The 26913-nt window shown below is 44.4% G+C and overlaps 6 protein-coding genes and 1 long non-coding RNA gene across 19 annotated transcripts in view; 5 read left to right on the top strand and 2 right to left on the bottom strand.

Moving 5' to 3' along the window:
- Positions 1-479: 479 nt before the first annotated feature.
- them6 (thioesterase superfamily member 6) lies at positions 480-3509 on the top strand. Of its 2 annotated transcripts, XM_081723407.1 has the most exons (4): positions 480-741; positions 1217-1328; positions 2370-2874; positions 3107-3509. In XM_081723407.1, exons 3-4 carry the CDS (start codon positions 2449-2451, stop codon positions 3209-3211), a joined length of 531 nt encoding a protein of 176 aa, XP_081579533.1. In that variant the 5' UTR covers positions 480-741; positions 1217-1328; positions 2370-2448; the 3' UTR covers positions 3212-3509. The 2 variants fall into 2 exon arrangements, with proteins under 2 accessions (XP_081579533.1, XP_035383954.1); XM_035528061.2 differs by lacking the exon at positions 1217-1328 and having other exon boundaries at positions 481-741.
- A 166-nt stretch (positions 3510-3675) lies between these two features.
- si:ch73-52e5.2 (protein THEM6) lies at positions 3676-5543 on the top strand. Of its 2 annotated transcripts, XM_027021184.3 has the most exons (3): positions 3676-3733; positions 4138-4642; positions 4729-5543. In XM_027021184.3, exons 2-3 carry the CDS (start codon positions 4142-4144, stop codon positions 4834-4836), a joined length of 609 nt encoding a protein of 202 aa, XP_026876985.2. In that variant the 5' UTR covers positions 3676-3733; positions 4138-4141; the 3' UTR covers positions 4837-5543. The 2 variants fall into 2 exon arrangements, with proteins under 2 accessions (XP_026876985.2, XP_026876984.2); XM_027021183.3 differs by lacking the exon at positions 3676-3733 and having other exon boundaries at positions 4097-4642.
- Positions 4417-6251, bottom strand: LOC113584352 (uncharacterized). Its single transcript, XR_003411403.2, has 3 exons — positions 6135-6251; positions 4748-4815; positions 4417-4627 (listed from the first exon to the last, which is right to left on the bottom strand). It is a non-coding gene; the product is annotated as an uncharacterized LOC113584352 (long non-coding RNA).
- Positions 6252-6300: 49 nt separating this feature from the next.
- ftr67 (finTRIM family, member 67) lies at positions 6301-10296 on the top strand. The gene is made up of 7 exons (XM_027021176.3): positions 6301-6987; positions 7200-7295; positions 7791-8024; positions 8665-8818; positions 9067-9126; positions 9310-9408; positions 9658-10296. The coding sequence occupies exons 1-7, from the start codon at positions 6373-6375 to the stop codon at positions 9711-9713; spliced, it is 1314 nt and encodes a 437-aa protein (XP_026876977.3). The 5' UTR covers positions 6301-6372; the 3' UTR covers positions 9714-10296.
- Positions 10297-11259: 963 nt separating this feature from the next.
- ghrhra (growth hormone releasing hormone receptor a) overlaps positions 11260-26913 on the top strand; it is a 35809-nt gene continuing 20155 nt past the window's right edge. The window contains exons 1-2 of the mRNA XM_035528058.2: positions 11260-11811; positions 12930-13016. Coding sequence (XP_035383951.2) covers positions 11260-11811; positions 12930-13016 — 639 coding nt within the window. The remainder of the gene's footprint in view (positions 11812-12929; positions 13017-26913) is intronic.
- Positions 14196-15734, top strand: LOC113584346 (tripartite motif-containing protein 16-like). The gene is made up of 4 exons (XM_035528060.2): positions 14196-14563; positions 14757-14816; positions 14913-14969; positions 15184-15734. Exons 1-4 carry the CDS (start codon positions 14386-14388, stop codon positions 15732-15734), a joined length of 846 nt encoding a protein of 281 aa, XP_035383953.1. The 5' UTR covers positions 14196-14385.
- Positions 15895-25011, bottom strand: eef1da (eukaryotic translation elongation factor 1 delta a (guanine nucleotide exchange protein)). 11 transcript variants are annotated; one of them, XM_027021177.3, is made up of 11 exons: positions 24854-25011; positions 23757-23804; positions 22184-22704; positions 20316-20427; positions 19791-19862; positions 18052-18117; positions 17357-17444; positions 17131-17231; positions 16622-16822; positions 16140-16334; positions 15895-16025 (listed from the first exon to the last, which is right to left on the bottom strand). In XM_027021177.3, exons 3-11 carry the CDS (start codon positions 22702-22704, stop codon positions 15987-15989), a joined length of 1395 nt encoding a protein of 464 aa, XP_026876978.2. In that variant the 5' UTR covers positions 23757-23804; positions 24854-25011; the 3' UTR covers positions 15895-15986. The 11 variants fall into 11 exon arrangements, with proteins under 11 accessions (XP_026876978.2, XP_026876980.2, XP_026876981.2 ...); XM_027021179.3 differs by lacking the exon at positions 18052-18117; XM_027021180.3 differs by lacking the exon at positions 19791-19862.

Here is a 26913-nt window from a genome sequence, read left to right as displayed (position 1 = left end):
TGAGAGACACATGAACTAACATCTGATTCTCACTCACTGTAATCGTTTTTCACATGTGCACGTAGCACCATGCCAGTGCCTTTATGAGAGCCCAAGCCGTGCAATCCCTCACTATAATGAGAGAATCGAATTCAGTCGCCTCTATAATACATCATTCACAATGACATTCACTGCATCTTGGAGGACAAGGCTTGGCTTCTGAAAACATTTTGCCAGCACTTAAAGGCACCATTCTGACAGACTCAAGGTCATAATGTTTCATGAGAAATGACAATTTATAGGGATTCTGTACTGATGCTTATTGTGTGTATTCGTGGAATATAGCTTAGAGTATATATCTGCCCTTCCTCCTAGGGTTTAAAGAAATACACTGGAAAATACCGTATTCACAGTTAGAATATAGAAAATATTAATACAGAATATACCTTGCACATAAGGAAGTATTACAGGAACACGTGTTTCGTAGCTCTGAGCATATAGGAAGGGCTTTCTGCTTTATAGCTTATACATATCTTAGTTGCTATTTATCAGTTTGCGAATAGCATAGGAAATTCACATGCAAGTGTTTTGGAAGCAGCGCTCGATTGTGCGATCATCGAAACCAATGACCAGGCGTTGCGACCTTTTCGTTTGAAGCCACGTCATGGGAGTGAGGGAGCGACATAAGTTCAGTGCAGCCGAGTGCTGTGGTGGTTAGCTTAACCTAAGAGATCGAGAGGTTCGACTGCAGACTTCAGCAATGTAAGTTGTTTTTAAAGAAGGACAACTGTTGGGACTTTAACTTTTTTGTTGTTGTTTTTACATGTCCTAACCAAATAGGTAGGTTACCTAGGTACAAAAGTCGCTAAGGAAGTTAGAACTTATTTTACCATACATACACTCATGGCTGCCGAGTCTGGCTGTCGAATTTAGCTCATGCGTGTATTGCTGAGATTAGGCTACTTGCTACAGACTGTGTTGCAGGTTTAAGATTTTACGGCCATAGTGAGCACACACCGAGTGACTTACATTTGCTTACGTTTTCGTGAAAACTTCACATCTTTGTTTTACGTTCTTCTTTTCTGAGGTCCCTGCTAAACAAGTAAAACATGTTTTATGTTTGTGTGACAGCAGTGACCCATGTGAAAGGCCATTAAAATAATAAATTACAAGTATGGTGAAAATAATGGAATATTTTAGGATTAATAGCATTACTTTTTTTTCTTTTTTTTTCCAGTTGTGGAGAGGTTGGAAGTACATACCACAGTTCAATTCTGTAACGTTCGTTTGCAAAGAAATCCTTTAAATCTGTAAAACTGATACTCCGTGAAACTTCCTCCTGCTTAAGGGTAGGCTACCTCTATTCCAGAAATTAGTTCCTGCAGAATATCCTTATAAAGGGACCCGTCTACTGAAAACCATTAAAATAAATGCTAAAAGCAGCTTTTCACTCTGTAGCAGCTGGCTTATGGTTTTCTTCTGCAATGCTAACAGTTTCCTACTAATCTCTGCCATTTGAAATAAGACGTAATTAGGACCGTTTTCAGTTTATGCATTAAAACGGCTCTGAACAGATTAGTTACATTTATTTAGACACAGGGAAAGATTGTAGCCCAATTTTTTATTTTATTTTATTTTTTTTACATTTCGACACCGATTAAGGTCTGTTGTCCAAGAGTACCAACCCACAAATGGAAGCCCAGCTCACTAATGGTTTGTCCATGTCCATATATTCATTAGAAATGCCATACGTACTGCAAACACGTTTGCCCCAGCTGTGCTGGGGTATTATGATCCTTCCTCTCCCTCTCCATAACAGCAGTGGAAAATGTTCAGTGTTCCTGTCATTAGGTTGGCTGAAAAGGTGCATGAAGCCCTTTTCAAATGGCAGTATTAAAAAAGGAATCATTTTGAGCAACTTCACTCCCTCATTTTTCACAGTGTTAAAATGGATTCCCATAACAGTTGAACTAGTCCTTTCTGAGTTTCTCTACTAGCCTACCTCTGTCTGCGAACTGGTTTTTTTTTTTAAGAATACTGATTATAAATATTAGCATGAGTGTTACCTGTTTACTATATGTCACACCATACAAATGAGGTGTTGTTATAATCTTCAACATTGGAATTTGTCATACTACAGATTCTGTAAATGAAATGTGATCCCCCTGTTTGGATTTAGTCTTCAACCTTGCTGAATTGTGTTTATTATTGCCTACTGGCTGTTCAGTAGTAGACGAATCATTTAATTAGAAAGTACTTAGGTACTTCTGTAGGTCGCATCTGCTTTCAGTGAAATTGTATCAGTTATTTGGTCTAACATTCTGGCACATTGGTTAAGCTTTAAGACTTCTGGCATCTTCAGTATTTTATCATGTCTGTTTGTGTTGTAGGGAGGACCCGGTGCTGTGGGGCTTTGCCATTTTTCTGGCACTTTTTTGCAGCATAGACGTGTGGTACTACCTGCGCACCATGGCCATCATCCTCCAAGCCTGGTTCCTCCCCCCTGTGTTTGATGTGATGGGTCAGCAGGCAATAGGTGGCAGGGTGCTCCTCCAGGACATCGACTTGTGTCACATGAACAACGCCCGCTACCTGCGTGAGTGCGACTTTGCCCGCCTATCCCTGTATGCCCGCAATGGGGTGCTGAAGACCATTAGGGCCCTTGGGGCCAACATCATCGTTGGGGCCACCACAGTCCGATACAGGCGGGCCTTGTGCGTGGGCGAGGCATTCGAGTTGCGCAGCCGGATTGTCACGTGGGATGAGAAGTCATTCTACCTCGAGCAGCGCTTCGTGTCCTGCAAGGACGGCATGGTGGCTGCAGTTGTATACTGCAAACAGAATGTTCTGCGCTGCAGCCCAGACAAAATCTTGCAGCACCTTTGCAAGAGAAAGGTGTGTACGTGTGTGAGAGAGAGAAAACAAATTGAACAATGGCAATGGATTATATTTATAAACTACTACATTTGTCCATTTTGAGTGTATTGTATCTAATTTTGTACTATATTAACTATCTATATGAGTGTACTATATTATCTATTATTTTAAATTCCTTTTCTAAGGCATCTGCAAGGCAGTAATGAGCACTGTCTTACATACATGCTGACACACTTTTCACGTTTTTCAGGTTGAAGTTCCTGAGTTTCCTGAAGACCTGAAACACTGGATTAGTTTTATAGCTGCAAGCAGTCAGGCTCTTAAAGCTGAGAGTGGACGGGAGAAGAGCGAGTGAGGATTAACCTACACCCACTGTGTGGGCCATTAATGTAGCTACATGTTTACCTGCTGAACACTATTGGACACACCCAAACTGCACTGCCACACCTGAAGCTGTCTGGGATATACATTGGGATTGAGATATTTGAATGTGATTTAAATATGTGTAATATGTGTGTGTAGTTATTTCAAATAGCTACAAGAGTAACAAGGAGATTCTGTGTTGTAGTGATGTTCCACGTAAACTTTGCAACATTGCATGTCCTGCACTCTTGCGTACATGATTATTTTTAATAACCATTTTATATGCTCAAGATATTGTCAGATTTTTTTTTGTGTGTAAAATATATATATATATACACACATATACACACATACGTGTGTGTGTGTGTGAGATATGGGCGGAGCTTTCGACAAACTCGACATGGGGAAGATGATTGGTAGGAAAGACTGTGACCATATTAACCACATGGCTGCTCTTAATACCAATCTAAACAAACACGGAAGTGCGTCCTTACCGCGACCGGCTTTTCATAGTGTGAGTATATGACGATACTTTTCATCGACGTATATTTTAGCAATTATGAATCTAACAAGACATCGCAACTAAATAGTCGTAGAAAATGTTTTGGTTTCTGACTCTAGTTTACAGCTATATCTTATTGCATCCGTCCGCTTAGCATCGCTAATATGAAGGGAGACGCTACCTGGTGTCCTTTTACTGCCGCAAATGGCTATGTGGTTATTCAGAATAAGAAAGGAACATCGTAAAGACATTGACTGCTTCGTCTAGCTACGTAGATACCCAACTTAAAATATATACATTTATATCCACTGTGCCAAATCAATTCGTACATGATAGTAGTGTATGGGCCGCACGACGTGAATAGCTCTATGTTTAATGTACTGGCCTAACCCACGTAATACGGTCTCTGATTTCAGAAGGATGATGCTGTGGGTTGTGTCAGGCTTGTTGGTGGTGGTTGGTAGCTTCGACGTATGGTACTTCCTGAGGGGAACGTGGATAGTGATAAGATCTCTGCTTCGGGAACCCATGCGGGATGTAGTAGGTGAACAGGTTATCTACGGCCGAGTGCTTCCACACGACCTGGATCACATGGGCCACATGAACAACTCGCGCTACCTGAGGGAATGCGACTTTGCTAGGTTCGCCTATTACACCCACAACAGAATGTACAAGGCCTTTCGTGCACTTAGGGCAACGGTGGTTGTCGGAGCGTCAACCATCCGCTACCGGCGGTCACTCGCGTTATGGGAAGCGTTTGAGGTGCGCAGTCGCATCGTTGCCTGGGATGAAAAGTCGTTCTACGTGGAGCAGCGGTTTGTGTCTAAGTCGGACGGCTTCGTCTCCGCGGTGATGCTTTGCAGGCAAAACGTGATTCGTAGCACTCCTGAGAAGATCCTGGAGTTCCTGTGCAAGAAAAAGGTGAGTGCATGGCTGCTGTCGGGTCACCTGCGCACATGTTCATTTACATGTACCTGACCCGGTACGTTACCCTCTGTCTGTTTTAGGTGGAATGCCCTGACATACCAGAGGACCTTCAGCACTGGATCAAGTACATCTCGGCTAGCAGTCAGGCTTTGAGAGCGGAGAGTGGACTAGAGGAAAAGACCAAGTAATTACACACAGGAGTCGTGTGTTTATAGCAGTACATTTATCCTTATCACGTGTAATGTTAATTACATCAAAGGGTAAGAAAAAAATGTCATCTTAAGTAAAAAATGGAATTGTGGGTCCTGTGTTTAACTTTAACTTAAATTAATATTTAAATCGTGGAGTCGTCCTTTCATTCAAGCATTTAAAACCGGTATGTGTTGTTTGTAGAGTATGTATTATTAGCTTACATAGAAATGTAATATGTTAAAGCATTTTGTGAACTTTGCACTCAGCATGTCTCGGTTCCTTAGAGCCTTCTGTATATCTGACCAAATAAGAGCAAATTATCTTACCGAGTACCCCTGAGCATTTTATCCTAAACTTGAAAATAGCTTTAAAATAGTTGTGCACTGATTACTGCCCATAATAAGTTTATGGTTGAAATGTTCTTATAATGTGTAGATTCTAGAAACTATTAGTAAAGATTAGTCTATTTACAGTGTTGACTATATTAATGATTATTATGATGTTTTGTTTGTGGATTTGAATTTACCCAAATTGTTTGTTATTTATGTTGTACTGAGGAAGTATTTGGGTTATTTATTTATTTTTTAATTATCACCATGCACTGAAATGCTGAATTCGTAAGAGTGCATGTTTCACATAATGTGCATTCCTTAAAACAAAAGACTTGAACTAGGCATGTATTTTGGAAATAAACTCATTTTTTTAATATGTGGAGATTCTTGATTTAATAACCGATCTTGTACTTTAAATATAAATTGCATGTCAGTTATGCAATTTAAGCGCATGTATTGTGTATGCCATTTTAGATTCGCAGCATGTCTTCTTGTTTTAATACTGCCATCTAGTGCCTGGGAGACTTAAAGCCGGTTTTAACATATGGAGTTGTCATAACATTTTATTTTTATTTTAAGAATACGTATGACAGTATGTCCTTAAACTTATGAAGCATTCGAAAAGTGAATATAAACGCGTACTGCGAACACGTTTTAATGCTATTAGAGGACGTGTTGAAAAGCTCCGTATGTTTATCCTCCATAAAATACAAAGCGAGGACACCGAAAAAAATGAAAAATTGTGTGTCTATATATTAAATGATATATAAATGAATCCGAAAAAGATTCCAAAAGAGGAACTGCAGCATAGTGTCTTACGAGCTCTCTAGTCAGTATAGGTTACAGTATATTCAAAATAGAAGAGAAGTTACACAAGGTTTCCAGAGAAAGATGATGTTTCGGACTCAAGTACATCAACTGCCTTATATATTATCATATTATGTGTAGTCAAGTGTACTCACCCGCTTCACCTAAGCCCACAGAACCTAAAAACTAATACTTTTTAACATGGTGCATACCACATACAGGGCAACTCTTCACTGCGCTCCGATTCTCCTCCTACTCGCTGACAGACTTGCTGCCCCCTACAGGACGAGGTGTCACCCTTCGGTGACCACGCCCACTATCACACGACACACTTCCTGCAAAACAAAGCTCGGATCAACCTGCCTCTGGGTCGCTCTGAAATTTGTTTACAAAATGGCGCAAGCTGGAGTCTTTTTGGAGCAAGATCAGTTTAACTGTTCTATATGTCTGGATGTGATGAAGGATCCTGTAACGGTACCGTGCGGACACAGTTACTGTAAAGGCTGCATCAAAGGTTACTGGGACCAGGATGACTACTTAGGAATTTATGGCTGTCCTCAGTGCAGACAGAACTTCGCTCCTAGGCCCGTACTAGGCAGGAACACCATGCTGGCCGATGTCGTGGACAAACTGAAAAAAACCGGTCTCAATTCTACCGCGGGGGCGCTCGCCGTCGTTACGGCCTCCGATCCGACGTACGCCGAGTCGGGAGACGTGGAATGTGATGTCTGCACGGACAGGAAAAGCAAAGCCGCGAGGTCGTGCCTTGTTTGCCTGGCGTCCTACTGCGAAGAGCACCTCAAGCCCCACTACGAGTCCCCGGCGTTTCAAAAGCACAGGCTGGTTTCCCCGTCGGGCAAGCTGCAAGACAGCCTCTGCCCACGCCACGACAAACTTCTGGAGGTTTTCTGCAGGACGGATCAGCACTGTATCTGCTATCTATGTTTGACCGACGAGCACAAAGGCCACGACACTGTTCTGGCTGCAACAGAAATGACAGAGAAAAAGGTAATGTGCGTTTCTGTGTCTGTTGTGTTTGTATGATCACGACCGAAAACCGTAAAGACTTCGATTACACATCAGAAAAATAACAGCATCGTTGCTGTAAACCTGTGTGACTGCTCCTTTATGTATATCATATAAGAATTTAGATTTCGGTCTGTGGGTTAATTAATAGAGCCTCCTTCGCTTTTAAATGTGTAAACTGCATGTGTTTACAGAATGCCCTGGCAGAGATGCAAAGGAACTCCCAGCAGAGAATTCAGGAGAGAGAAAAGAAGGTGCAAGAGCTGAGACAGGCCACTCAGTCTCTGACCGTGAGTAGGACTACTAAATGCTTTCTTCACACGTTCACAAAAGGGATAGAGTGTGCTAAATGGGGTTCTTCTTCCAGGTTTCTGCAATCGTTATTCATCCATTTATACACACAATTAATTTTCATTGAAGGCAGTGTGTTTCTGGGTTGCCCATCCTGTCTTTTGGCATGCATGTGGATTGGGAAGTGGCCCCTTCGCTTAAGCTGATTCACATAAGGTCCTGCAGCACTCTGCAACATCTCTTTCAGACAGAGGGCCTTCAAAGTGCTTCTGAGTTTCTAGGTGGAGGAACCACACAGCAATTACTCACCTGGATTCTTCTTCAGATTTATATATATAATATGAGAGAGGGAGAGTAGGAGTCAAAATTGCAGTCAAGTGTGTGTGTGTGTGTGTGTGTGATCAGTTCTGGACAAGCAAAGGCGGTGAAACAACAAGCTTTAATCTGTAGGCTGTCTGCATTCCTGACCCGCCTGTCCCCTGCCTCACCCGTAGCTCTCAGCACAGACTGCTCTGGAGGAGAGCGAGAGGATCTTCACCGAGCTGGTGTGCGCCATTGAGCGCCGGCGTGCCGAGGTGAAAGAACTGATCCGCGCCCAGGAGAGGGCGGCCACAGGCCAGGCCGAAGAGCGCCTCCAACAGCTGGAGCATGACATTGCTGAGCTGAAGGCTCGGGACTGCGAGCTGGACCACCTGGCCCAAATGGAGGACCACATCTCCTTCCTCCAGGTACCATCGCACACTCCTAGGCAGTGATGTCTAATGGCAATGTATCAGATATTAGTATTAGGCACATTGTAGACAAAATACTGTATGGAAACTATACTGCTACCCATTGTGGCTGAGATATTGTAACACAGCTGAAGTTCCTTTAATAGAGGTGCGTCTGACGTCATTAGATCATGGTCTGAATTATTCTGGCAAAAATGTCTTATGTTTGTTGGGTTGTGTTAATGCAGTGATTCAGAAACACCCTCAGAGCACTCATTTGGTCCAGAATTGGTCAGCATGCTCATGGCACACAATGAAAAATTTAATTAGATGCTCATTTGCATATTATCCCATCTATGATATCAGTATGGCAAAGGTCAAATGTAATATGAGCGAGACTGAATATACAAAACCATATGCTATATTAGTTTTAAGAACAGTGGGAAGTGCAGTCAAGTTATCTTTCATCTTTGACAGGCGTTGATGATGATTTGCATCCATTTATCTCCATCTCTCCACACAAGCCTCAGAACATTTGGCTACTATATAGAATGTTGCACACATTGAATATTTTTTCCCCACTCAGCTCCATATTTGTCATTTGTTGCAGTACCACTAACAGCAAGTATCTTGCTCTGTTGGTTGATGTTGTTGTCAGAACTACAGGTCGGTATGCATTCAGCCTGTAACTCTGGATGTGCCCAGTGTTGAGACAGAACCAGGCTTCAGGGCTGTGATGAATGCTGTGTCAGAATTCCAGGCCTTGCTCGAGGACGTCTGCCAAGGTGGATTTGTGAATATCTCAGAGAAAGGTGAGAAGAAATATTGGTGGCTCAAAGTCCAGGTCTTGCAATTTGGATATATGGTTCACAAGTAAAATAAATTGGATGTCCCCCATATATAACGCATATAGTGCAGGCTAGACAGTGACTGTAGTATGGCTTTAAACTGCAAAGCTCACTACAAACAAACAAACCAATCCCAAAACTGATTTCTTTTGTATAATTGATTTCTTGATTATGTAAGTGTGTATGCTAATGACCGTTTCCCTTGTTTACAGTAAATGATGTTACAATTATTCAGAACACAAAACCAAAAATGGAGGCAGAGCCAAATGCAGGTGAGGGTTCAATGCAAGAGTTCAGCTTTCATCACTCAGTATTAACATGGTTTTCCATTTCTCTTTTCTTTAAATCCTGTTTGATTCAAATAACCACTTCATGACTGCCAGACAATTTATGTAGTCTCAACTGATTTGGTTATTCTATTTTTACATTTTTCGAACTTTGTTCTTCTTTCATAGCTCTTTTGGCGACTCCAGTCTTTCAAAGCCATTTTGGCCAGAACCCCATTTTTGGAGGTCCGCCCCCTGCCATTGCAGGTTTCACCATTTCCTCGTTTGGTGAGTCTAACTGCTGTGCTCCACCAAACTACTGTTGAAATGAGTAAACTTTCAAAATTCAATCCAGTCATTGGTTGCATTAATCCAAATTTTAAAAAATCCAATTGAATGCTTCAATGATGAGTCTGAATGTTGGAACCAATTGAAAAACCACCAGCCATCATGAGCTGCAAAATGGGGCTAATCCATTTGTGATGTTTCACTGACCACATGTGTGGATGACTTTTCACACATGTGGTTCCCTTTTAGTTCCAAGACCTTCTGGTTCTCGACAGAGAATCCACCTGCGTAGGAGACGGAGGTAGCTGTCCTGGGCTTAGCCGAAGACCGATCAGTGTTCAGCGTATGTTTTATTCACGATCTGTATAATATTAAATAATATGTACATGCTATTACCAGAACCTTTTTTTCTTTATTAAAACAAAGAAGAATATTTAAAAACTAATTTAACCATGCAAGACAGATGTGTTACAGAGGGCATATGTATCAGTGTTTGGGGGGGGGGGGGGTTGGAAAAATATTGATTAAAAATAATAGCAAGATTTATTTTCGTGGGCTAGTCATGAGAATGTCTGCTTGTACGTTAAACAGCAACGCGGGCTCATTTACCACAACAAAGGCACATTGTTTTATTTCTAATTTAAAAAGAATTATGTACAGTATTAAAGAGACTTTATGAGCTGTTTAATCATTTGACTTAAGTGCACAAATAATGCAGTCAGAACAAGCTTTTAAGAGTTATCAATTGATTTTTAATTGTTAATAGATTTTTGTTCATGGAGTATGCGTGAAATGTCAGTATATTTGCAAAATTCTGTCTCTTATTGCAATTAGAATGCCAAATGCATATTTTTCATAATATGAAAAATAAAGTTGTTTTCCAAGTGACTTCATGGTGCATTTTATAAACAAAATCTGCTCACTAATTAAAACTGAATAAATGTATTTTTAATGCCTGATTTCAATTAAAACAAGTGTTTCAGCCCTAAGGCTGTCAATAATTTATAGACACACTGCTGCACTGAAATAAGTTAATGAGTATTCATTAACCTATATCAACATACATACAGAGTGGGAGCATAACCACCACGCAGTTGTTAGGATATTTCATAACTGTTAATCAGGCTCAAATGTGTTTTACTTATCCCCAACTCTAAAATGGGACACTTGCTTTCAGTTTCCCCTCTCACTTCAAATAGGAGCATGATACAATGGGTGTTCGGGTAGGGGGGTAGGAGATGAGACAAACCTAAAAAGTGATGAAACTGCTTTCACATTCCAAGTCTGAAAGAGGACGCAGAGGTCTGCCAAGGTTGTTGCAGACATTACGTGTAAGCCTCAGTACCGAGGGTGACACCTCTCTAATTTAACTTTTCAAACAGTGAACAAGTCAAATCAGGAATGTAGAAGCAGAGGAAAGTTTGATCTGTGAATCAGATGGAGCTATAGATAAAATCAGCATATTTGCATTTGTGTACTGTTAATGTTTTCCTGCCAATGCAAAGCAAGCAGGTCCACCTGCAATACTTCTGTGCCTTTGGCAGATAAACGTCCTTCCACTGATCTTGCTTGTGATTGGCTGCTGCAGTCTGGTTTTTTTTTGCAACTTGGATCACTTTTCACCTGTGCAGTTGTTCCCACGCCCAGTGTGTACATAAACCCGCTATTGTCTCAATCACTCTCTCTCTCTCTCTCTCTCTCTCTCTCTCTCTCTCTCTCTCTCTCTCTCTCTCTCTCTCTCTCTCTCTCTCTCTCTCTCTCTCTCTCTCTCTCTCTCTCTCTCTCTCTGCCTCTGCCATTTCCCTTATCACTCCTGCGCTCATCGCACGCCAGACCCGGGCATGTGGAAAGATGGCAGCTGCCGCTACCATCTCTGTGGAAGAAGACCAGTTGTGCTGTCCCGTGTGCTTGGAGGTGCTGAGGGATCCAGTGACCATTCCCTGTGGTCACAGCTACTGCATGGACTGCATCAAAGGATACTGGCGGAAGACAGAGCAGAAAGTGGGCTACACCTGCCCCCAGTGCCGGCGGAGCTTCAGTCCCCGGCCCATGCTCGCCCGTAACACCCTGCTCGCTGGCCTGGTGGAGAAACTGAGGGACGTAGGCCCCCGTAATTCCTCGCCCGCAGAGTGCGAGGCGTGCGGTGGGCGGAAACGAAGAGGCGCAAAATCATGTGCGAAGTGTTTATCCTCCCACTGCGAGGCGCACCCAAAGCCGCACGGCGAGCGAGAGCGCGGCCGACCGCACAAGCTGCAGGCGCTGAGGAGGGCGTGCGTGCAGCACCGCAGGCCAGCGGAGCTCTACTGTCACACGGACCAGCAGCTCATCTGCTCCCTGTGCACGGCGGACGGACACAGTGGGCACCGCGCCGTAACCGCCGCAGAAGAGAGGGCTGAGAAGCAGGTGACCGTGGGTCTTTCGGCCATAGCAAGCTGGCGGGGTGGGGGACAACTCATAACGTCCTTGTTCTCAGAACACTGCACAGTAAATGGTCTGTCTGAACTGAAAACAACATTTGACTGCGGTGCTTAATCAGAGTGGAAAAATTCAGGTCAGTTATTTGACTGGTTTAAGTATGTTAGTTAAAGTCTTTCTGGAGTTAAAGATTAAGCTTGATCCTGGTATAAGTAGAGTAAAAAGTTTGCATTGCTTTATATTACAGAGTCAGGGAGTGCAGCAGTGAATGGATTGTGCATGTGGTTGCTTTAAGGTCTGGAATGACATGCATGTTTGTATAGGGGAATGTTTGGCAAACAGGTAGGGCTGAGGGAGGAGATTAACAGGTGCACAGTATACACTGCTTTGCCTCAAAGAAGCCAGAAACGTACAACAACATCCAAAAACGTCATCAACTGTCTGGGGAGAAAATGGCAGCACACTTTAAATGTCACTCATAAGATCTGACAAGTAATTAATTCACCATTATATATCGGTTTATGAATTTTGAAAGAATAGATGTCATATTATTTGTCTTTGCTGGCACTGACTGCTTTACACAGCAGTGATTAACCACACCAAACATGCTGCATGATGCAGAAATCAAAGCATTTGGCATCAGATGACCAGAGTGGGTGGGCCTGCAGGCATGACTGCATTGTCGTCAGCAATGTGTCCTGCTCAGGCAAAATCCTAGGAGAGCAGTGTTACAGGCACTGAAATAACAGCCCGAGGGACTAGTTCACACCTTGTGCAGAATGGACATAAACACCACAGAAGACGCAAACTTGCGTGTGACTCGCTATCAGACTCACTTTCCATCCAAGTTGTCAGCAAGGAATTTCCTTTTTGAAAGAAATCGCTTTCCTTCTACGTGTAGTGCAGCTAGTAGCAAAAGGTAGTAATCTCTGTTAGTTTTCAATTATGGAAGCTGATTTTTACAAGTGAGATAGTAAGGGGTTGAACAGTTCTGAAACACATTAAGGTTAGTCAAGGGCCATGCTGAGTGTGTGTCTAGAAAGCAGCCTGAAAAGGTTGTAATATTGTGGCAACACAAAGTACATTATTTGTTACTCCCAAAACAGAGGCAACTGGAGGAGGCCCTGAGGAGATCAAAACAGAGGAACAAGGAGAAGGAAAAAGAGCTGAGAAATACTATGAAATATGTCAAGGTAGGTGCTTCATACTGGTGACCTGTGACTGAACTGAACTGAAGTAGTCTAAGTAGGCCTACTGTACATCACTAACCAAAGTGAAGTACTCCCTTTCAAACTACTTTGTATTAATAAACACATCAGATCCTGTGAAAGTATGTCACTGCAACAGGGGTATTTCTGTAAGCTGAATATAAGTTACATAGCCAACTTAAAAAACAAAAAAACCCAACAACAACAACAAAAAACCTCCAGGGTAGTTCTAACATAACAGTATTATAATGCTCCTTGGTGACGTATTATGACTATAGCAATGTGTTTCTTTGGCCCAACCTCCAAAAAACTCGATACAGTATTAACACACACACACTTCAAACTACTTCTCCTTACATAGCTTTATTACATCCTTACTTTCTGTCCCACAAGCCTTTCCAATCTCAAGCATGCAGTTCCAAATATTCGACTCTCAATGGGACAGGGGTCTACCAAAGCAAAAATCCTGTTGTCTTGTCTGTAGGACTACACGTTAGACAGGTTTTACAGTCTCATGACAGTTGAACTCTGGAACTCCCTCTCACGTTACTGTCATGACCTCCCCATCCGGTTTTCTTCACAGTGCAATTCCTCTCCCGGTGTTGCTGCCAGACCCTGCCGTCACGCGTTTTATTTTCCGTAGCGTGTAGCTGCACGCAGTGGCTGGGTATCAGGATACCTTTTATGATTTTTGCTGTCTGATTGATCGATAAAGGACCTTTATAGGAAAGGTGCTAAATACGAACAAATAACGGCAATACTGAAAACTATCGTCGCCGTCGTTACTAACAACCACAAATTCTTGCTTCATTACAAACCCCAATGAGTATTGGCTCCGGCCTAACGTCCCACGTGGCTCTGGGCAGCGTTCCGCGCAGGCCGTGGAGGAGGACAGCGAGCGGATCTGCGGCAAGTTGCTGCGCTCCATCGAGAGGAGGCACTGCGAGCTGCGGGAGCTGCTCCATGCCGAGGAGCGCACGGCGCTCGCCCAGGCCGAGGGCCTTCTGGAGCGCCTGGAGGAGCAGGTGGAGGAGCACAGGCGGAAGGAGAGCGAGCTGGAGCAGCTGGCGCACACCGACGACCACGTCCAGTTTCTGCAGGTAAACGTAAGGGTGTTTGGGAGGGTCCACGACAGCTCCGTGTACAAGAGACCGTAGCAGTGCGGACGTTATGAGGTCGGAAGACCGGGGTGACGGTTCTTTATTAGAAGAGCAAAGGTAAACTGGCATTGTTTTACACTGGTCAAAGGGGGACATTGCACCAGTTTTCAGAAGGAGGGAGACCTCGTCACCACCAGCTGTACTCACTGAAGTCTCTCCCGTTAACCGAATCTCAAGTGTTTTGTCCCGCCCCCATGTTTTGCTCTCGGAAGAAATGCATGGCTCTCTGTGGTCCTGCTGAACTCGAGGAAGTCCCCAGTGTTGACGTCCATCCGTACTTCTCCTTAATCATCCTGAGAAGAGCCCTCGTGGAACTGCGTGAGCGCGTCAATGACGTGTGTGACAGGGAGCTGTCCAGGATCTCTAAACTGAGTGAGTTTGGCATCATTCTAAAAGGTGAAAACTATCGTCCAAAAAGCAATCCAGTTTAGATTAATATTTTTTTGGAACATGGTACCCTTTTGGAACTTGTACGAGGATGGAAAAAGGGTCATGTCATCCATCTTCAAAGACCTGTACCAGCAGTATGTACTGTAAACACTTTTGATGTCCTTCCTGCTTGTAGTTAAAGATGAGCAGAGTCTGTCAGCTGAGCCCGTCTCTGTTCCCAGACATGCTGAAATAGGTAACACCTGCCATACGAAATCTGACCTGGATTGTTTTTATGCAAGGTACAGACAGTGTGCAACATGGGCTAATAACTGTCTTTAATGGCTTTCAGTTTCTCCTGCAGATCTGCCACAAAGCGAACCAAAGACCAGGGCCGACTTTTTACAGCGTAAGCATGTACAGATCACCTTTCAAAGCTGCCAGTGAGAAAAACGACGCGAGCTCTGGTCACCCTCTTAAGTAGTACCCACTTCAGTGTAATGTTAGAGCTCAATAAATCGATAAAACACCATGGCTCACCCTCACCCAGCCGGGTCGGGAGCCGCGCTTGCGTAGCCGCCCACCGTAAACGCTGGTGTCAATTTTCTCGTCTCAATCCGCAGACTGCTTCGACGTGACATTGGACCCGAACACGGTCAACTCCTACCTCTGCCTGTCCGACGGGAGCCGGAGGGTCAGCGCCACCTACGAGTCGCAGCACTACCCGGACCATCCTGAGAGGTTTGCCACCTGGGCACAGGTGCTGGGTAGGGAGGGCCTCTCCGGACACTGCTACTGGGAGGTGGAGTGGGGTGGCAGTGGTGGGATCGCTGTCGGGGCAGCCTACAAGGGGATCACCCGGCACGGAGGGAGTGCGGATGGCAGACTGGGCTGCAATCCAAAATCCTGGAGTCTGGACCTATCTGATGGGCTTTGCACATTTCAGCACAATAAAACCAGGATAGACACACCTACTCCAATTTCACCCAGGATAGGAGTGTATCTGGACCACAAGGCCGGGACGTTGGCCTTCTACTGTGTCTCTCCAAGAGGGGACACTATGACCTTGTTACACAAAGTGCAGACTACCTTCTCCCAGCCACTCTACCCTGCATTCTGGGTAGGACAGGGCTCCACTTTGAAGCTGTGTCCCATTTTTAACTTCTCAGCTTAGGTACGGAGATGCACACTGCATCTACTTTGCACATTTCTATTTATAAAAGAGTAGCCTGTGTCTGTGTGACTTAGAAAATATGGGGCATAATGGGGATAATAAATGAATTAAAAAAAAACTTTACGAATGTATAAACTGGAAAAAAACAGCATAAAACCTCTGTCCATAAAGATTAATTTGTTTATTCATAACTGTGCGATACAAAAGCAGCAGTAACTAAATGAGGTGGTGTAGTGATTGTAGAGGATGAGCTCAAATCTTATTGAAGGCAGCAACGTCAACACTCTGGACCTATAATAGGAAATCACACCATAAAGAGGAGTAAACATGCAGACGGACTAAACATGCAAATTCTGCTTTAGTCTTTGGTTGAACTCATGAATGGGCTCCACACGTAGTACTCACATAGTCCTCGAACTTGGTGATCTCTTCCTCGAGTATGTCCGTTCCAACCTTGTCATCTTCTACCACACAGCTGATCTGTAGCTTCTTGATGCCGTAGCCAACGGGGACGAGCTTGGAGGCTCCCCACAACAGCCCATCCATTTGCACCGAGCGCACACACTCCTCCAGCTTGGCCATGTCTGTCTCATCGTCCCACTGAGAGGAACAGGCGTGGAAGAGGAAGATGCAGGCCAGAGAGGAAGGGAAGGTGGGAGAATACAGGATTTTATATTTTAAATTTTTTTAAAAAGTGAACAAGACAGAATCAGTAACCATCGTTAAGTTTACCAGAACAGGCTGGAATATCAAAACAATGCAGAATCATCTCCCTAATAGACTGATGATGAGAATTAAATGTACTTGCTTGATAATGCATTGTTTATCTGGACCGAGAGGCTAGAGTAAAAGCAGTAAAGCAGAATCTACTCTGGACGAATGCGTACAGGCTTGACGTCGAGCAGAATGGAGGACTTGGCGATGAGCGCGGGCTTCGTGGCCTTCCGTGCCGTGTACTCCTGCACTCTCTGGGCCTTGATGCGCTCTGCCTCTTCGTCTTCCTCGTCACTGGCGAACAGGTCAACGTCATCGTCCTCCTCCTCTTCCTCTTCTTTCACCGCCACTTTGGGGTTTGAAGCGGGAGCGGTCTGTATTGAGGAGGAGTGCAAAAAGAAAGCGAACCCAAAAAAAAAAAAGAGTACACTTTGACTCAACCCGACTGTGACGGATAGCCCTGATACCAGCTCCATCTATCCCCACAGAGCTGTGGACCTGCTGCGCTTTCACTGTGGAGTTGATCGTACTGGGATCTAGTGAGCTCCGAGGGCGCAGCTGGGCTGTACCCGGCCTTCTGTTGAGGATCGCCGCACGCCCGCTCCACGGCCCGCGTGCGAGTGCCGTCAAACGGCGGAGGTGCTGCGGATGGGCGGACGGCGACGCGCCTGCTTTCTCTCACCTGGGGTGCCGGAGCTGGTTTGGGAGGCCGACTCTGAGTCTTCTCCAGTAGAGTCATTCTGGACTCCAGTTTGGACAGCATGGCCCTCAAGTCATCCACCACTGACAGGACGGGTCCCAAAAAAAGCGTAATGAGGGACGGTGCTCATGTGAAGCGCGCTCCAAGCAATATTTTGTAAAACAGTGCAACGCCATTTATATACTTCTTTTCAGTGCGACCACCGCACCTTTGTGCAGGTTCTTGTTGTCCTGTTCCAGGTTCTTCAAGCGTGAGATGAGTTCACTCTGGTCTTCTGATTTGTTGGCATTTTGACTCTACAGTCAAAAAAACAAACAAAAAGCACAGTGGGGGTCAGAAACAGTAATTGCAGGGCAGAGAGACAGACGGTTGAGGCGGGTGCAGGTCTAGCGAGCGCGACGCTAAGCTGTTGCGGAAGACGCACCACGCCTGTCTGCAGACAAGCTGAGGCAAGGGCTGGTGCTCTGTGCGCAGCTTCAAACGCGAGTCCTGAGTGTAACGTCTCCGTCCCGTAGACAGCCAGAACGAAGCTGTGCGGTAAAGGAAAATGCAGCATGGACGCAAAATGTCAAAGGCTACGTGAACAGGGACTACGATCCGAACTTCAGAGTGGGCCACACAGAACCATGCAGTTTGAGCCTGCCAAAAGCCAATAAGACCAAATACTTCCTAAATATGTTTGTAGTCTTATTCGGTTAATAAATGTTTCTAAAATGCCTTGATTCAAAAATCAAACACCATCACATGCATACTTGTGCGCGCATGCATGCGCACACACACACACACAGCGGACAGGCAGTGAGGAGGCTGTGGCAGCACGATCAGGCGTGTGGGGGCGTGTGCGTGTACGCACACGCCCGCCCGTCTCCCTCATGCGCTTCACTCTGCGGCTGTGCCACTTACGGTCCTGCGCTCACGGGGCTTCTGGGCACGGGGGTGCCCTTTACCCGGCTGCAGGGCGGCCTTCACCTGCACGCCAGCCCCCCAGGAGAGGACAGAAAATGGAGGAAAACAGAAATGTCACCTGGGTCATTTAAATATACCACAGTTTGAGTTCAAAACAAAACAATAGAAAGACACTGCATTTCAAATGTAGGAGGCAAAATCTGTAATGAGAACTACCAAACGACCTGCTCTTCAGAGAACAAGGTGTGTTTTTGCAGTCCCCTATTCCTTTTATCCATGTACAAGTGGAAATACTCCAGCAGCCTATGCAAAACTTTAATAATGCAGTTACAGTGACAGTTGAACCGTTTTTAAGGCTGGAAACGCACACCACCACACAGCAGGACAACTGCTCATCTAACCCTAGTACATGCTGCGCATTAAATGAGAACGAAACCAAGCAAGTCACAGACACAAAACACGCCTTCAGGCAGGTGCCAAGGCAACACTCTCCTTACGGCACCTCAGACACTGGCAGCCTGTTGCAGCATACTGGGAAACGTAGGCACCAGCACAAACTGTCTGCATATGCAGACGGATAAACCACAGAGAAATGAACCGAAGACATGAGGCAAGCCACAAGACGTGCTTTCGCACATGCAGCACAAAAGCCAACCACTTGGGACAAGTGTCATTGCTCTCAGTAAACAATGCCATTATTCATAGTAAAACCAAGTTGCAGACAGGATCGATACGTGCAGCCAACACTCATGCAACAGGACAACTGAATGGCGACCCCGTCGGCGAACCATAGAAAGGCAGGAGGACCGGGCGAGACAGGCCAGCGTGACCGCCTGTGGTGCCAATGCTCGCCTGTGAATGGGCAGCAGAAGAGCCCCCCCACCACAGGACGGACAGTGCTGCTACAGGCAAGCTACGATTTAAAAGTCTCCTGCCGTGATGGCGACTCCCACCGGGGGATTGTTAAAATGTACCAAAAATACAATCAATCATTTTACATAAGGTATTGTATTAGATCAACAAACCTCATACTTCAAGAAACCCACTATAAATGCAATAGAAGTGAAGCTCAAGCACCATTTACTGCCATGTGCTGTTCACCGTTTACTGAAATGCAGCAACACGATAGCAGTAGCAGCAGAAGACTTCAGACTTGGTAACTGGTAAGCGCCCCATGCATCCTCTGCGACCCTTTGGCTGGCAGGCAGGAATGCTTAGTAGGAGAGAGGCGCTGAATCTCTGCTGAAGGAAAGTCACACAGGGCGCTGCTGGACTCAGCTAACACGTGACTGTGTGTGTGTGTGTGTGTGTGTGTGTGTGTGTGTGTGTGTGTGTTTGTGGGGGGGGGGGGGTCCCCCTGCCCCTATTGTAATTGCCCATTTCTATTTGAGGAGTTTTTAAATGCAATTTCCATCCCAATCAGGGACACAAAGTCAGGTACTTCAGGGGCGCCTTGAGTGACAGCCAAGAGTGCACACACAGTCACAGTGACAGACATCAGGGCCCCGTCTCGTGTTAAAATAATCTTAAATTAAAGACATGGCATTCAGTGTGATGCTTGCTAGATCATTTAACTATGATCTTTGTTATATGATGCTTTAGGGAAACTTGTCCCAGCCCTGTTATAAATATACCAAAGTAAGACTAGATGAACACAGAACGCATTCCTAATGAATAAATATTTGCATCTTAAATTCTGATTAGGGATTGGGGGTTGGGGCGGGGACTATACTCACTCCGGCTAGGGACTGCTGGACAGTCTGGCGGGCTTTAGCAATGTCCTGCAGGATGGCACTAGCATCTGTCTCCTGAAAGGGCACAGCAGGGTAGAGAAGGCCAAGTCAAGGGGACAAGCAAGAGGCAGACAGGGAGAAGCCACGCAGGAAAACACACACACACACACACACACACACACACACACACACACACACACACACACACACACACACACGTTCTGTCAGCTGCGTCTAGGCAGAGTGGCCATGCCATTTGCCAGGGATAGGAGAGGACTGAAACGAGACACCGTGTTTCCCCTGCCTGTCCACAAATGTACAAACAGCAGCTGAGCAAAACAGGCAAAAGGTTGCCATCAGGTTCCCCACGCCTGAAATATTAATATAGCACAGTATGGGCAGTCACAGCTATAACCGGGACTGGCACACATGTTAAAATAGGAGTTTATTCTGACTGACTTCACCGAGTGAGAGGTCACTGGCTGGAGTAACACGACTACGCTCCTGTGGAGAGGGGTGGCAGGGTACCTGCGGGACGCCGCTCTGGACCTCAAAGAAGCGTCGCTCTGCCTCATCATATTTGGATTTGTCGAACCACACCTTGTCGTGGGCCAGAGCCTGGAGTCCACTCATGCTGATGCTGTGGGAAGGGACAGAACAAAACACAGGTGGACATGGCAATGAGAGCTGAGAGACAGAGGGGGTGAAGGACAAAGCCCAAGTTGGTTGAGCTATAATGGGTCACTGAATTCTTTAGCATAAAAGGCAGCTTGAAGAGAAGAAAACAAACAAACAAAAACACATTAATAAATCTAAGAAAGCAAAAGACTGATATATACACAATTTGGCAGAAGGTGTTCTGACAAAATAATTTAGAAATTAATCAAAATGAAGCCAAATGGAAAAAAAGCAAACCAAACTAGACACTTAAGGAACTGCAGCTATGAAATTGCTGTTCAGGCTCTACAATACAAAAATCACTGCCAATTTTAAGTGGTGGGAACAAAGAACCATTCCACCAATTCTTTAGTAGTGTTTAAAGGGGAATTCCACCGATATACTAATATAAAACCAATTAATTGCAAGTTATTAAAAAGTGCATTAGAAACTGCTGGATTCTAAATAGACTAAATACCCAAAATGCACTGGGCTTTCAAGTAAGATATTTGCTCTGCTTGCATAGCATATATATACATGGTTAAAGAAAAACTAGATAGCATGATTGCTAGTTTAGCTCCCAATTCCCACTTCTAATTCTTGCCTTGCACGAGTAGATCAGTTTAAGGGCAGAAGAAATTTCTGCCACTCAGTGTTACTTAGATCCCGGGGGATTCATAGTTTACAAAACGCCAAGACAGAAGGAAAGATTTTTTTATCCCTACATGCAGTCAGTGGATCATCCACCACGAAGAATGGAGCCCATGACAAAAACACAGCACTGGCACGCAAATTAAAAACAAAACACCATCCATGGCAGCAGTTGTGGATGTACGATTACAAGAGACAGCAAGAGGCTTTATATTACTGCACAATGGGATCTGCAGAAGGACCATCATATCTTGCATAATGACATTCATCAAACCAAGCAACTCCAAATCTCTACTCGTTTTTGATAAAATAAACAACCATGCTGCATTTCCAGGAGACACAACACTAGTACTGCTGTATGTTATGCAGATCCCCAACTGAAGCACCACAGACAGCAAGAAGCACACCAGAAACACTTGTGTACAGCTTCATATTAGGAGATGCAACCAACAGCATTATTTGGTGGAATTCCCCTCCAATACAAGAAGCTGAGATTTAATTCAATGCTGCCACTGTTTTATCAACTCCAATGACTAATTTTTACAGTTACATTTTACAATTACAAATATCTGAGCTGTAGATAAAAGTGTGTACATGCTTCCAATTCATTCAAAAGCATCTGAGGCTATAAAAGGCTTAGCAAACACTCAGCAAGTGTCCTATACAGTTACAATTAGATGGATCCAGCCTCAACAATGCACTAGGAGACCTGGTGAGGATTAGGGAAGACAATGCCATAGCCAGCAGAGGTCTTTCTCCCAGTAAATCCTATGTGCTACTTTTCTGATGACTCTTACAGAGTGCTGGTCCAGCACGCCCCAACTCTCTGGTCTGTTGGCTGGCTTTTTGCTCATTTGCTTCCATGCAAATCCAGGTAGACTGCTAGAACTAGGACTGTGTCTGCAAAGATTCTGGGGCAGCATAGCGCTATTATTATCATCATCCAGTGCATTAACGCAACCAAACAAAAGAATTCACATATGTATTGCGAATACATTCATTTCTTGAAACCAAGCAGAAAACCAAAGAGAGACGAAAGAGCAAAAAGAATGAAAACTAATCGTCCCATGCGCTGGAGCATGCCGTACTTGTCCCTGGCTCTCTGAGGGGCGCGTTCGGTCTCTGAGAACACCCTCTTCCTGCCTCCCCTGGGTCCCTGCCGGCCCCTCTGTGGCTCGGAGGACGAGCGCTGGTGAGCGCGGAGCTCATGGCCCCCCTGCGCGTGGTTCTGCTGGGTGGCCTTCCGCTTAGCTCTGAACACCAGCGAACGGTGGACCCTCTCGCCCGTCGAGGAGGATGGCGGCGGCGGCGCGCCTGACGAATCCAGCGTGCTTTGGAAGTATCCCTCGGCTTGCTCGTACATGCTGCTGTTGAACCACACGATCTCCCCCCGGGCGCCATGCAAAGGACCGAAGGCCTCCGGATAGAGGCCTCCCTCGTCAGGCCCCTGGCCCTCCGAGCGGGAGGAGCGGTGAGGTCTCCTTCTCCGGCCACCATGGAGATCGTCCCCATTGAGGGTGGCAGCGTGCTGGCTGGGACCATTGCCCGGGCCCTGTCTGTGCCCACCCGCATCCCTGGCTCGCGAATGAAAGCCTCGCTGATTCTCCATCTTATGATGCATTACAAAGACAAAGGGAAGGGCCAAGTGAAATGTAAGGAGCCAAATGGTTAGCCTGGATACATGTTAACACTCAGCAAGTGACTAGAGCAGGACAGAAAGGCCAAAAGCATGTTTAAACACTCTGAAGAGACTGGCGGCAGCAGCAGCAGCAGCCACACATCATGCCTGAGAGCAGACATTCTGGGATAGCTTTAGCTGTTTATGGGCATAAAGGCAATACTCTTCACTATTCATGAGCTCATATAGTATCTTTATGGTCACTGAAATTATTTTGATAGTGGTGATTTTTTTTTTCCCCTCCTCTTCCTGGAAAGCCATCTTGGATTGAGTGGACAAAATTAAAAGATTTTTTCAATTTCTATATCCACACAAACAATTTATGCTGCTGCTCATTTTTCAGTGTTCCTTTCCACTTCCACTATAATAACAGTCTGTTGTATATAATTAAAAAAAATAAAAATAAAAATCTTCACTTTGAACATGAAAATGATTACAACAGTTTGTACGATCCTTCACTGTGAACTCTATTGCACAAAAGATGGTATGCTCATGATATATAGCCCAGCCAAATTAAAACTGCAATTACAGAGATTAAAAGGGCACAACAGTATGCTCAGCCAAGAGCCAAAAATAATTTTCAAGTTGTTCCCATGGAAACAAGAGCCATGCTCATGCACGGATTAGCCTATACACAACATGCTGATGTGTTCTAAAACAAAACCAAACAAAAAGTCTACAAATGATGTTTTACATTAGTGCTCAAACCTAACTAAGGATCTACATTACACACACAAATGTATGAAATATAGCCTTAGTTCTAAAGTTCTATAACATAACGAGAAGCATTCTGATAAAAGGCCGTGTTTGTCCAATGCAGATGTGTAGTTTCTGACAGCCTGGATATTCTGCATGTACTGGGTGACCAGAATCAACACAGGGTCAGTTACTCTCCTGCACCACAACTGTCCATCGCTACCACACTGCCACAAACACAACATGCCACGAAAAACACGTTTTACATTCTCCGCTGAAAAACTCACCTTCTGATGTAGTCAGAGAGAAAAAGTGATGACTGGGCTTTGCAGGTTCTTGAACAACGAGCATTGCAACCATCAGAAGTAATGGAGGAAATGTGTACAGTAGGATGCAACAGTTGATGTACTCTAATTCAGTGTCTGTGGCCCTGTGTGGAACAAACTTAAGCATCTTCCTGTTCAATGTACATTTGCCATTTGTTTAGGTTTTGATAAAAAAGCGAAATGTTGCCAATAGTTGGGTAATGATTCAAAGGAAAATCACACCGTTCAAACTTCGGCAGCTTATTAAAAAGATGCTTAAGTTTTTACCATACTTAGGTTGTCCACATCCTTTCATTTAAAAATCCACTGCCTATTTTTTCCACCACAGCCTCTAACCAGTTACACATCAGTTTGCTTGTATTGGTTTTGGTGATACATGAAAGATGATGAGGGATAAAAGGGGAAAAAAAAGGTCTTACATGATCATCCTGGGCGGCATTGGAAAATAGGAGACAATGTTAATATGCCATGATTGGCAACATCATTACAGGTTACACTAGGGCTCCGTCCTAAGAGGTTAGTGCTCTTGCCTTACCAAATTAACTCAGAATGTCCGACAAACGATCAAACGATTCCTTAAACGGGCGCGTGAAGCGCAGAACCACGTGCCAGTTCATCAGCGCGCTTCCACGCGCGTGCCTTGTCAACGCGATACGCGACCACATGCGCCCGCGTGGGCTTCTGTAACCCAGCAATGAAACTCTCGAATTACGAACCCAGGCAACTGCAAGCTGTTTTTGTAATTAGCTAGTTAAAAGTTAGCATTCATGTTTGTTTGGCTTTTAATCCGCATATTACGATGTCGTGAAAGCGCGTTACACACAGCAAGCTAAAAAGTAAAAGCTTAGTCACGGAAAGCTTTTCCGTTACAAGACTATCCGCGGCTTAAGATAACTAATCCAAAGATGGCTATAGATAGACTTCCTGACAGGCTGCTTGCGTTGCGGACTCGACCACGTGGCCTAACTTGAACACCAATACTGTGGTCATGCAGTGATTCAGACTAAGTAAACCTGAAAACGCACTGTAATCCAGCCCAAAAAGTACATTTTACTTACTTTCGGATTTGTTGTACTTGACGCCCGAGAGTCCGAGTGAACGTCTACGATTGACAGTGCTGCTGCGAAAAGGACTCCTTGAGCCGGCTCGCTTTAACTTATTTTTGAAGAGGGGAAACTACCAATTTCCTCACGTTTGTCGTTGCCCAATGCATATAATATTCTCAATTCTAACTACATTTTAAGTATTTTATATGTCAATTTTCAGATTGGTTTTATGGCTTAATCGTCTTAAAAATGGAACAATACTTTTTTCAGCATACCGGCACTAGAAATACTGCCTTCACTGAAAACTTGGTATGTTCCAGTAAATAAGTGAGACGCGTTGGGTCTGTCAAAGTAGCGCCCACCTGCATCAGTTGCAAGGTGTTGTTTGTTTTCCATTTCTTTTCTTTTTTACAAATTTTGATTTTAAAAAAGGAGTCCTGGGAATTTGAGCGTGCTGTGCAGTATTTTCATTGCTCCTCGGTGTGCTTTTTCTGGAACGACAATGATGATGTCATTCCTAGGACCTGTTGGACCACTCCTCTAAATTAGGTATCGCGTCCTAAAGTGCTCCACCACTCTGTGGTTCTTCCTATGAACTTGGGAGTGTCCAGCTCATATGATTTGCATATATTTCTGTATCTGATCCTTGCCACTTGGTTGTGTATCTTGTTGTGCTTTCCATACCAGCATCTTGAATTCTACTACTAGAGTTGGGATTGTCATAGAGGCTCCTTTGCACAGTCTGTAATTCGGACAACTGTGGCAGTTATTTTGCGTCTTTTTTTCTGAACACATTTCTTGTGACCCTGTTGACTGTTTGCAACAAAAGATGTGATGGTTCTGTGATCACACCCCAATATCTTAGCAATTTTAAGAGTGCTGCATCCCTCTGAAATACTTTTTACAAATTTTGGCTTTTCAGAGTTTTTTTGTACCATGTTGCCTGAGGAAAAGAAGCTGCCTAATAATTATGCACATCTTGAGATAGGGTGTTGATATTCTTAGGCCACACCCTGCCTAGTTACACAAATACATATAAACTGGATATGCTTAAATCCAATAAGCATTCAAGTTTATACAGCTTGGATTTGGAAAATATGCATAAAATTATGATGTGGTCAAAATACTCTAATAATTGTGCACACAGTGTAAGTATCTGGTAAGCAATTCCAAAGCATGACAGATAACGTTGTCGCACCATTCTGGTAAGAAGGTGCATGGGTTAATATTTATAAATACACAGCCTGACTCACTAGAAAATCTAGCAGTTACCAGGATTGGAGTTCAAACCCATGTGGGCTTTTGCCCATTGGATCATAAGTCCAACACCTTAACCTCTCAGCCATCCTGGCACTGCTAATAACTGTTGTTCTACTGTGCACCAAGTACTAATATAGTGCTCACCTATTATAAAATTACTTCTTATTCTTTACATGTCTATGCAGAGCAATCCTACACAATGGCTGCCCATTCCATTATAAATTCACAACTTGGAGACAAACATTAATTTTGGAATGTTCACACTACAGCATTGGCAATATATGTGGCAATCCCAAGTGATGGAAACATCCAAAGGAAGAATAGCCCTGGTTCTTTAAACCAGCAATGTACAGTGACTACATCATGTAATATGTAAACACCACCAACCACATTGTGCACATATTATAAAATGAGATAATATTTTTTTATGCTACACACCTTTGCTCTTATTCTGGGGCTCCCATACTGTTTCTGACCAGTGATGACCAAGTGTGGGATACAGCTTAAGAGGATGTTTCTCCATTGGCTCTGGGATCTTCAGGTCCCTAACTTCTCAGCCATCTTGGGTCACATTACTACTGAGGATACCTGAAGTTCTTTGAAGGATGAGGTGGTGGAATTGGCACTCTGTGTTACAGAGCTTTCCAGAAAGCTGAGGAGGATGTCACTGAAGGAGTTTAACATTGGAGTTTGCACTTGTCCCCTTGTGCTCTTTGCACTTGGATTGAAGTAAAGGAAAAATCTCACTTTTGATGTAATGAGTTACTAAAGAATATATGATGGCGATTGGAAATACTCATATAGCTATTACA

Source organism: Electrophorus electricus, chromosome 11 (genome assembly GCF_041902795.1).
Source record: "Electrophorus electricus isolate QZ-2024a chromosome 11, ASM4190279v1, whole genome shotgun sequence".
NCBI lineage: Eukaryota > Metazoa > Chordata > Actinopteri > Gymnotiformes > Gymnotidae > Electrophorus > Electrophorus electricus.
This window is presented reverse-complemented; position numbering and strand designations above follow the sequence as displayed.